The sequence below is a fragment of the Nicotiana tabacum genome, chromosome 3 (genome assembly GCF_000715075.1).
Source record: "Nicotiana tabacum cultivar K326 chromosome 3, ASM71507v2, whole genome shotgun sequence".
Classification (NCBI taxonomy): domain Eukaryota; kingdom Viridiplantae; phylum Streptophyta; class Magnoliopsida; order Solanales; family Solanaceae; genus Nicotiana; species Nicotiana tabacum.
In genome coordinates, this window is record NC_134082.1 from 27049828 (window position 1) to 27061232 (window position 11405).

At 39.1% G+C, this 11405-nt stretch overlaps 1 protein-coding gene across 1 annotated transcript; it reads left to right on the top strand.

The window, feature by feature from the left end:
- The first annotated feature begins 3862 nt into the window (after nucleotides 1-3862).
- On the top strand, nucleotides 3863-10928 carry LOC107832254 (protein NUCLEAR FUSION DEFECTIVE 4-like). Its single transcript, XM_075249296.1, has 3 exons — nucleotides 3863-3947; nucleotides 7261-7393; nucleotides 8591-10928. Exon 3 carries the CDS (start codon nucleotides 8601-8603, stop codon nucleotides 10383-10385), a length of 1785 nt encoding a protein of 594 aa, XP_075105397.1. The 5' UTR covers nucleotides 3863-3947; nucleotides 7261-7393; nucleotides 8591-8600; the 3' UTR covers nucleotides 10386-10928.
- The last annotated feature ends 477 nt before the right edge of the window (nucleotides 10929-11405 follow it).

Sequence of the window (11405 nt, forward strand, 5' to 3'; positions counted from 1 at the left end):
ATACCGAACCTCGGCCTCATGATGATTTAACTCCTCCCGGTTTCGGAGGAAAGCTTCATGGTGCAACACCAAAGCCTACAAACATAAATGAAGGCATTATGGTTATTTGCAACTTTAAATATAAAATACATAAGGAGAAAGACACACAGAGTTACCTAATCTTATGCTTGTTGAGCTTCATTGAATAGGCAGGGGGTTTCCACCTTTTCTATCACTGCCTGATCTTCTTCGGTCACCAAACATCGAAGGTAGCTAGCGACCCCTATGAGGGCAGAGAAAAATATTGGACGTCTTTGGTCAGGGTCGACACTCGGGGCCGGGAATCAGTCTACTAACTTTGGGCTCGAGGAAAACCCACTAGCCCCCGACGATGGTACCTTATTTGGCACCAGAAAGTCTCTGAGCCCTGTGACATCCTCTAAGGCAGAAGAATATAACCTATCCAAGAAGGTGTTGATATCTGTTGCCCCATGAGGCCACTCATAAGAACGACCTTCTAGCATGCTGGCATGTTGAATCATGACATCAGAGAACTACGAAGACCCGATAATGTCAATCACCCCGAGCGTGTATTTTAGGATATTTTCCCCTGTCCCAGGAGTATCAGTACCGATCTCCTTCTCTGCCCCCCTAGCTTGGGGCGGCGTTGCCTTGCCCTTTTTAGGTTCGGGTATACCGGCAGACTTCCCTCACCGGCCTCTTTATGTTGAGGCAGTTCAATTTCATAACTCGCCGATTCGTAGGGCCCTTGTATCGTGACAGCAGCCCTCACCCGGGCCACCAGTTTGGATTTATCTTCCTCTTCTTCTTCTTCGGACTCATCCCTTAGTCGATGGACTGAGTCCGAGGATAGAGCATCGGATATCCCCTTGGACTTATGAGACCTCATCTTCGATTTTATCTTTTTCGAGTTCGGGGAACTAGAGACCATTTTTCTCTTCTTATTGTCACCCTGCTTCAGAGAAGGGGGCTCTAGAGGCACATCCTCATCACATGATGAAGGCCTCATAGCAACGTCTTTGGGGAGTCCTGTAAAAGAATACAAATCCGATAAGAATTCAACAGTACAAGGAGAAAATCAAAAAGTATTGAATCAGAGGAGAAAACTTACCATGGTTACGGCCTCCCATCGACCATTCAACAATTCGCGCCATGCGCGCTCGAAATATAACCTTTGTGACACAAGACCCTCGACCCATTCTTTGAGTCAAGGAACCATTTCCGACGTCTGAGCCACGGCTACCTAAAGACACCGATGAGAAGGGAGGGAAGAGAAGAAACGATCAATGAAGTATTTAAGGTGAAATTATACTTACGCTTCATGTTTCATTTCTCAGGAAATAGCATGTGCTCCACGGGGATCAAGGCCGAGGTCCTCACTCGAACAAAAATGACCCATCCAGACTCGGTCCCGGTCCTCATCTATAATCGACAAAGGAGCCCTGGTGGCCCGACGAGCAAGTTTGATTAATCACCCTTGATAGAGTCGGGGACTGTATAAATGCATAAGATGATCGAGGGTGAAGGAACACCCCTCGTTTTTTCTTATAAAGAAACGAAGGAGGATCACTATCCTTTAGAAAGAAGGGTGGATTTGATCGAAGGTCACCTCGTACCTCTTTCAAAAGGCGATGATGACTGGGTCTAAGGGACCCAACGTGAAAGGGTAAGTGTAAACACTTAAGAAACCCTGCACGTGGGTGGTGATTGATTCCTCAGGTGAAGGCACTACCACATGCTTATTGGCCGAGTTGCAGTCCTCCTTGACGTGGTCAAGAATATCTTCGGTGATCGAATATATGTATCTCTAGACCGGTTCACATTGACCCAGTACCCGAGGAAGTTTTTTCGATCTTGAAATTAGCATTGGTCCCGCACCCTCCAGGAATGAATTCGTCAAGGTGTGGGTTCGCCGCAGCCCCGTCCTCGACGGGCCGTGATGAAGAGGCGGCCTCCTTTTGTGGAACAATCTTAGAAGTTTTCACCATTTTTAGAGCCGAGACGAATAAGAAGAAGTTGAGAAGGTGAGTGGTTTGCAGAAAGTTCAAAAAATTTGGGTATAGGTTAAAGAGTGAAAATAATCTTGAAGAACAAAGATGGAAGAAGCTTTGGACATAAAGCTTGACTAAATGAAAATGGTGGTATTTATAGGCTGCTAACGACGGCTCAAAACCCGTAGTGGCCGACAAGCAACTGACGCGCATTTAATGCCTTGGTAACTGGACAGACGGGACGTTTTAGTGACCGTTTGTCACTTATGTCATAGTCTATCGAAGCAGGGTTCGAGGTTCATATCGTTTTTGTCGCCTTCTCTCCGAAAAATGGGGGGGGGGGGGGAGGGGCTATCTGTATATGATCGAAGTCAGGTTTACATATTGTATGGCCAATCGAGACTGAAGCGTGATAAGACAAAGTTTGATCTCGAGTTATATCGAACCAAGGTGCGAGATTGCATCGTCGGGCTCGTGACCTGGGGACCGAACATAATCGAGACCAAACAAGATCGAAGGAAATTTGCCGAACCAAATAACAGATGGATGAAATATCCGCGATCGGTTGAAAATCATGGTGGGAATATCGGCACATATCAAGGAGAGGCCGAGTAATTAGCAAATCATAAGATTTTTTACCTAATATAGAATTGTATCAAGAGTAGGTCACCCCTACTATATAAAGGGGGATGTGATCATTTGTAATACACATTGAAATACGCAATACAAAGCAATTTACCTTTATTTCAAGCTCCTATCACCTTATTATTGTGTTCTTACATCAGAAAAGGTATTTCTTGGTTTGAGGATGATCGAATTCTAAGGCCAAGGCTGTTCAATTTGTGTGGTTTGCATTTATTTTCTTACCGTTAATTTCAATATTAATTTTTCTTCTTAATTTGTGACAAGTTATATCACGTATCCTAAAAATGGCGTATAAATTCAATTATTATCCGTTTTTGGGGTAAACAAAAAACTTAGAACACTTTTTATTTATTTTCATCTAATTGGGAAAAAAAACAAAAATAAAGGTTAAATACAAAACCAAAGAATGATACGGTCAATTCAATCCTTACGTCCAATTTGCGGTTCATACTTAATTTCCAATCGAGATTTTTGCCATTAAAAAGATTAGAATTTGGATAATCCCTTCAATAAAGTATTCCTCCATCTAACTTCCACTATTCAAGCTTTTTCACTATACGTGCATGGCTGCAAATACCTCTATGATGCAGCTAAAGATTGAACCTTGTGAATCCAATATTGGTTTACTCCAAAATTATCTGATGATTTCCTTTGTGGAAAACGCTCATTACCTGCCAATTGCAACATCTTCCCCATAATTCTATCAAGAAACGGTAAGTATGCTCTAATTGATTTCAAAATCAGTTTTCCCCCATAATAACATTTAATTAGCTTTTGGGGATTTTGCTATTGACTCGTTTCGTCTTCGCACGTTGAAATTTATCGACGTGTTAATGAGAAAGCAATTAAGATGATTTATATTTGATCTTTGTGAAATAACTAAAGGCTAGGTTTAGATTAAGTCACAAATATATGCATATTAATGAACAAATGAAACCTTTGTGGATGTTTTCCCCAGATTAGTACGCCATGCAATCTGTATTTTTTTCTCTTCATTTCTCACACCTTGTGTTAATTAGGACCCTAATTAACCTTTGTTATCATTCTTGGTCTGCTTCATTAACCTTTGAAGATGATTGAATTTGATAAAAGACAGATTTGGCATGCTTAGTATGCTTCATTTTACTATTGCTCATACATTCAAATCGTCGTTCTTGTCTGGCTTATCCGCCTTAGTCTCAACTGTCAAGTGTGTAATAATTCATTTCTGTGTATGCAGGATTCATTGCTTACACTGGTTCTGTACCTATTTGCCAGTGCCCAGAGGCTGAGCTAAGATCTTGGGTTTATTGGTTTTGGATTCTACAAAAGGTAGCTTATTATGTTCTTGATAAATTATATTTACATATTTAGTGGTTTTCTAAATACAACAATAGGGTCTGGGTCAAAGGTACCGGGTTGTGCCAAACTTGTAAACAAAATTATAGCTCCGCCCCTGCATGTGTGTTACGAGCTAAAACCTAACCAGTCATGATGACGCCTATCGTGGAACTAGGCAAGCCGACTACTCAGACATGTCCAACACTTTTAATCTTTGAAATATACTTCAACAGTCTAAATAAATAAAAAATTCTCATAAAACAGGATAGAATATCATAACTCAATACATAAGTTTTTTCAAAATCGGGGGATCACTGGGTACATGAGCATCTACATAATGGCATAGTCTGGTACACTGTCTAGAAAGTAGAACTAATTAAATAAACTGAAAGATAGGAAGGAGAGTCAAGGCGAGCGGACACCAAAGCGGCTACCTCGATGATCTCCGAATGTCTGAACTCTGAGAATCAACAACCGCTGTTACCGGAAATACCTGGATCTGCTCATGAGGTGTATGTGTAGCGTAAGTACAACCAACTCATTAAGTAACAAATCTAACATTTGGACTGAAAGTAATGACGAGTTTGAGTAATACAGTCCACATGCAGTATCAACAGTACAGAAACTTACAACAAATATGACAGTGATATCTTAGAAATTTATAATCTACAAGTAAAGGTACAAGAATTTAGACATGCTTTCAGGTTTTTCAATAAAACTCAACGCAAAACAAGGCAACTTCAGCCCAGGGCAGATCCATCCCAAAATGCAAATAAACTAGGGCATATCCAGCCCAAATGTAATTAGCTACTAGCATTCCGCCCATTGTGGATGTGCAGACTCTGGAGGGGCCGATCCAGCCGAAGCGCTATAATAAGCCAAATTCTGGCATGAATCAATAAAGTCTGCTGCAACGTGTAGCCCGATTCCATGAAAATCACTCACAAAAGACCCTCAGTCATTAATCTCTCTAGTCTCTCGGGTTCACAAGAATCATGAGAATTAGCTTAAACAATGATGACATGATGTATCAAATAAAGGACAATAGAGATTGAGATATATTATGCAAATAATAGTTGTGATTGAGTATAATTTGACAAATTAATCAAATAATTCAACATGTAACACAACCTCGGTAGGTCCCAATAGTACCAACACGGAGCCTAAGTGGGATTTCTAACATGACTGGCAGCTCAATTGCTCTAACACATGGTGAAAATATGGGTAACAGTAAGATTATGCAACTATACAGTTCCATGGAATCGACCAAGTCTCAATTCTTACGGTGCACGCTCACACGCTCGTCACCTAGCATGTACGTCACCTCAACAATAATCACATAACATGTAATTTGAGGTTTCATACCCTCAGAACTAAGTTTAGAAGTGCAAATGTCTACTCCAACACGCCATTGCCTCGCGAAACGACCTCCGAATGCCTCCAATCTAGCCACAAGCAATTCGATACAATCAACACGGGCTAAAGGAATCAATTCCATATGAAATTACTAAGTTCTTAATCAAAATTCAAAAAGTCAACTCAAAAGTTAATTCCCGGACCCACATCTCAGAATCCAATAAATGTCACAAAATCAGGACGCCCATTCAACCACGAGTCCACCCATACCAAAATTACTCAAATCCGATACCAACATCTCGATCAAATCCCCATAATTCGGCCTAAGAACTTTACTCCATTTTCCCCCAATTTTCCAACTCAAATCACTAATTAAATGATAAAATCAAAGACGTAAACATGAAATTTAACTAAACTAGGTAAGAATCACTTACCAAATTTGTGATATGAACTCAAACCCTCGTTTTGAAATATATAAGTTCTACCGGGATGACCCTTCATCACGATCGTGGAAAATTTTTCGCGATTGTGAAGCACAACTCAGCTGCCAAAAGATTTAACCTTACGCGAACACAACATTACTCCTGTGAATGCGAACCACTACCTCCTCAGACCTATGCGACCACGACCCTCTTCACGCGAGCGCAAAGAACAACGCGTGACTCAGCTCCTACCTCATTTCCTCTTCGCGAACGCACGGGAACGCGGCCTTGCTCGCGCGTTCGTGATGCATCGTTTCTCTAAGCTACGCGATTGCAACCCTCTTTTTACGAATGTGTAGAGCAAAGTCCTCCACTGAGCAATTAAGCCTACCGATCGCAGACCTGTCCACACAATCGCATCTAAGGAAACCAGATCAGAGACACCATTAAACTTCTGCCAATCTCTAAGTCAAAAAATGGATCCGTTAACTATCCGAAATCTACCCGAGACCCTCGGGAGCTCAACCAAACACACCAACAAGTCCTAAAATATGATACGAACTTAGTTGAGTCTTCAAATCACATCAAACAACACTAAAACACGAATCGCGCCTCGATTCAAGCCTAATGCACTTATGTATTTTCAACTTCTACATTCGACACTGAACCTATAAAATCAAGTCCGATTGACTTCAAATTTTGCACACAAGTTACAAAAGACACAACGGACCTACTCCAACTCCCGGAACCCAAATTCGAGCTCGGTAACCATAAAGTTGACTCTCGGTCAAACTTTTAAATTTCCAAAGCTTCTAATTTTTCAACTTTCGCCATTTCAAGCCTAATTCAACTACATACTTCCAACTCACTATTCGGACACATTCTTAAGTTCAAAATCACCCAATGGAGCTAACGGAACCATCAAAACTCCATTCCTGAATCGTTTACACATAAGTCAACATCCGGTCAACCTTTTCAACTTAAGCTTCCAACCTTGAAATTAAGTGTCTCAACTCATTCCGAAACATCCTCGGAACTGAACCAACTATCCCGGCAAGTCACATAAAAACTGTTAAACATACAATGAGTAGTAAATAGGGTAACGAGGCTGCAACTCTCAAAAAACCGGGCGGCTCGTTCCAATGTGCCTGTTTTAATGTATAATGATGCTTCGATTCATCGGGCAATTTGAGATGGCATACTTATTGGAAGTTGGAACCATACATATCTTGGCTTTAATTTATATTTTTCTTGTCAGTGTGTTTTTGTATCTCACATAACATATATTTTCTTAATTGTGCAGCTTTGAAACCTTTATCTTTTTTTTTTTGTTGGTAAAGTTAAAGAACATATCATATAAACAAGTATGTGGGAAGTTATCAGATTGATTTCTGTTGACCATTCAATTTATGTTGTATAACTCAGTTGTCCTAAAGAATCCATTGTTAATTTTAAAGAGTGACGTTTGCTAATATCGAATTCAATATGGCTTTATGTTGAACCTATTGCAATTTTACGTTTTACAGGAAAAGAGAAGGTAAAGAATGAGATGTTTAATCCATTATATAGCAACTTTCGAATAAGGAAGGAGCAGCAGAGGTCAATTAATCCTGGAAGCGCATGCCAAGCATACAAGAGAACCATCAAGTCACAAATTTGGTGAGCGATTATTATTAATCATATTTATTAGTACGGCAAAGGGTCAAATATACCCCTCTACTTTCAAATATTGTTTACCTATACCATTCGTTATATTATTGGGCTATCCATACCCCTACCGTCATACTTTGGAACAAAAATACCCCTATTTTGGATGGAGTGCCACGTGGTAGCACCAGATTAAAATGACCCTTTTTTTTACGCAACCCGTTTTACAAAAAAATCCACAACCCGAACCATATTTTCATTTTTCAGTTTTTTTTTAAAGAATTTTCTTTTTGTAAAACTTGAAAAAAAATTGCAAAATATTTTCGTTTTTTTAAACTGAGTAGTTACTGAAAAGATTTTGCAAAACAATTTGTAAAAACTGAAAAAAATATTTTTGTTTTTTAAAAACTGAAAAAAATATTTCCAACAAAATGTTTTCGTTTTTGAAAAATGTTTTTTTCATTTTTTTTCTGTTTTTTTAAAGATTTTCTTTTTGTAAAAACTGAAAAAATAAATTTGTATAAACTAATTTTTTTTTTTTGTAAAAAAACAGAAAAGATATTTTCGTTTTTTAACAAAATATTTTCGTTTTTTAAAAACTGAAAAAAATATTTTCAACAAAATATTTTTGTTTTTGAAAAATAGTTTTTTTCATTTTTTCATTTTTTTAAAAGAATTTCGCTTTAATCTGGTGTTGCCATGTGGCACTCCATCAAAAATAGGGATATTTTTGTTTCACAGTATGACAGTAATGGTATAGATAACCCAATAGTATGACGATAGGGGTATAGATAACCCAATAATATAACAAGGGGTAGAGGTAAATAATATTTAAAAGCGGAGGGGTATATTTAGCCATTTGTCGTTATTAGTACGATGAACATGAGATAACTTGCTTTAGATGTAGATGAATTGGTTTACAGAAAGTAACTACCTCCTCAGAACGACCCAAAAAAATCTGATCTTGACATATTTCCATCTAGTATATGAACCTTTTATCCAGGGAAGAATTCTTTTCCAACTGGCTCCTCCAAGTATTTTAGTGTTTATCTTCTATTTTTAGAGAGCTCTAAATTAGCTTCTTTATGACCTTTCTAGTATGATTCTCATCAGTTATCTGCCCAAGCGTACTTAGCAACATGAGATTCTCTAATCAAGGCGGGTATATCCATATAAATCACTCTTTTTTTCGGTTTGTTCAATTTTCAGACAAGGAGATATGGTAGAGGTGCAAGCGGGTGGTGGAAACACCACGGGAGGTGGAGGCCGCTATGAGGTCCTCCAATTTGCCTTACAAGTGGTTCGAGGTCGATGGTTCTCACTTTTTGCCTCTTTCCTCATCATGGCTGGAGCAGGGGCTACTTACCTTTTCGGGACATATTCCAAGGAAATAAAAGGCTCTCTAGGATACGATCAGACCACACTTAATCTCTTGGGATTCTTCAAGGATCTCGGAGCTAATGTTGGAGTTCTGTCAGGCCTGATAGCCGAGGTAACTCCAACATGGTTTGTGCTGCTAGTTGGCGCGGCCATGAACTTTACAGGTTACTTTATGATATGGCTTTCTGTCGTTGGCAAGATTTCGAAGCCAAAAGTTTGGCAAATGTGCATATACATATGCCTTGGAGCCAATTCTCAGAATTTTGCGAATACAGGAGCTCTTGTGAACTCTATTAGGAACTTCCCCGAGAGTAGAGGTAACATGATAGGCCTTTTAAAAGGATTTACAGGGCTAAGTGGAGCTATAATGACACAACTATACTTAGCTGTCTATGGAAATGATTCTCAATCACCTATACTCTTAATAGCCTGGCTTCCGGCTGCACTATCTGTAGTATTTGTCTATACTATTCGAGAAATGAAAGTCGTTAGGCAGCCAAATCAGCAAACGGTTTTCTTCTATTGCGTGATAATATCAATTGTGCTAGCAGTGTTTCTGATAGTCATGACACTGGTCGAGAAAGCTATAGCTTTTTCCCATGCTGCCTATGTTGGAACAGCCACTGGGGCATGTGCTTTACTTTTTCTCCCTCTTTTGGTATTCATCAGAGAAGAGTTGATTCTCTGGCGCCAAAGGAATTTGCTTCTCGGTCCTCCCAAAATGGTTGCTGAGAATCCACCAGCATCGGTGGAGAGCGAGCTGAAAGCAATCCCCGAACTACCTCCAATATCAGAAACCAAGAAAGAATTCAACTCGAAGAGCTCCTGGCTCGCGGATATTTTCTTGAATAAACCAGCTAGAGGGGAAGATTATACAATCTTACAAGCACTCCTAAGTACTGATATGTTGATTCTGTTTCTGGCTACATTCTGCGGACTTGGATCAAGCCTAACCGCAGTTGATAACTTGGGTCAGATAGGAGAATCATTAGGATATCCAACAACCACCATTAAATCCTTTGTGTCACTTCTCAGCATATGGAATTTCTTTGGGAGAATTTTTGCAGGATTTGTCTCTGAGAGCCTGCTTGTCAGGTTCAAGTTTCCTTGGCCCCTTATGATGACATTAGTCCTCTTGCTCTCGTGCATCGGCCTCCTTTTCATCGCCTTCCCCTTCCCAGGTTCAGTGTACGTGGCATCTTTAATCATCGGTTTCTCATTTGGTGCACAGTTGCCATTACTTTTTACAATCATTTCTGAGCTTTTTGGCCTGAAGTACTATTCCACATTATTCAACTGTGGGCAATTGGCTAGCCCTCTTGGATCATACATCCTGAATGTGAGAGTGACTGGACCTCTTTATGATAGAGAAGCATTGAGGGATCTTGAGAAAAAAAGCTTGACTAGAGCCTCTGTCAAGGAATTGACTTGTATGGGTAACCAATGTTATCGGTTGGCTTTCATAATCTTGGCTAGTGTCACATTCTTTGGTGCTCTAGTTTCATTGATTTTGGTTGCAAGAACTCGACAATTTTACAAAGGGGATATATACAAGAAGTTTAGAGAGCAAGCAGAGGCAGAAGATACTGAAATGGCTTCACCAAACAGTACTAAGACACGGTGAGAAATCTAAGAATTAGGAAAAAAGCATAATTAAGTCGCAGAAAAACACAAATAGCACCAAACAAAAACAATGCTGGCCTTATTTTGAGGTTTTGTTGCTACTCTTTTCTGTATATCATCATTGGATCGAGACGGGCTTAAATGGAGCGACATGGATTATGAGGACTTACATGGCACAACCGTGGTCAGTTGAATACCTTCCGTCGAGAAATTATAATGTGTATGTAGGTCCACTATAGTTACTTTTTATCGTACATGCATATTAACTAATGAACACCATAATGATAATCCCTGGCTTGCCGCTTTATATAGTTGACTGGATACTTGCTTAGGATTTAGGAATAGCAGTAATAGTAGTAATTGTAGTAATGCTAGTTGTTACTCGTTCCTGTATATATAATATAAATATACTATGTCAGGGAGGGAGAGTAGGAGCTATGGGTTCGGCCGAACTCAGTGACTTTGGTGCAAATTATGTATTTATCTTAAGAAATTCATTGATTATGTATAAATTATTAATTTAGAACTCACTAACTTATAAAATTTAGAATCCCGACTCTATAGGCTTCAAATCCTTGCTCCGCTTCTATGTTGATTTAGGAATAGTAGCAGTAGTACTAGTTTTTGTTAATCTTTCCTGTATATACTGTGCTGCTATAATTTCCTTACCGGCAAAGGGCCAAATATACCCCTCTACTTTCAAATATTGTTTACATGTACCCTTCGTTATATTATTGAGCTATCAATACCCCTACTGTCATACTTTGGAACAAAAATACCCCTATTTTGGATGGAGTGCCACGTGGTAGCACCAGATTAAATTAACCCATTTCTTTTTTTACGCAACCCGTTTTAACAAAAAACCCACAACCCGGACCATATTTTTATTTTTCAGTTTTTTTAAAGAATTTTCTTTTTGTAAAACTTAAAAGAAAATTGTAAAATATTTTCGTTTTTTTAAACTGAGTAGATACTGAAAATATTTTGCAAAATAAATTGTAAAAACTGAAAAAAATTGTAA

Bases quoted from the DNA above. Each gene is read 5' to 3' on its own strand.
- LOC107832254 (XM_075249296.1), top strand. From the start codon at position 8,601: ATGGTAGAGGTGCAAGCGGGTGGTGGAAACACCACGGGAGGTGGAGGC.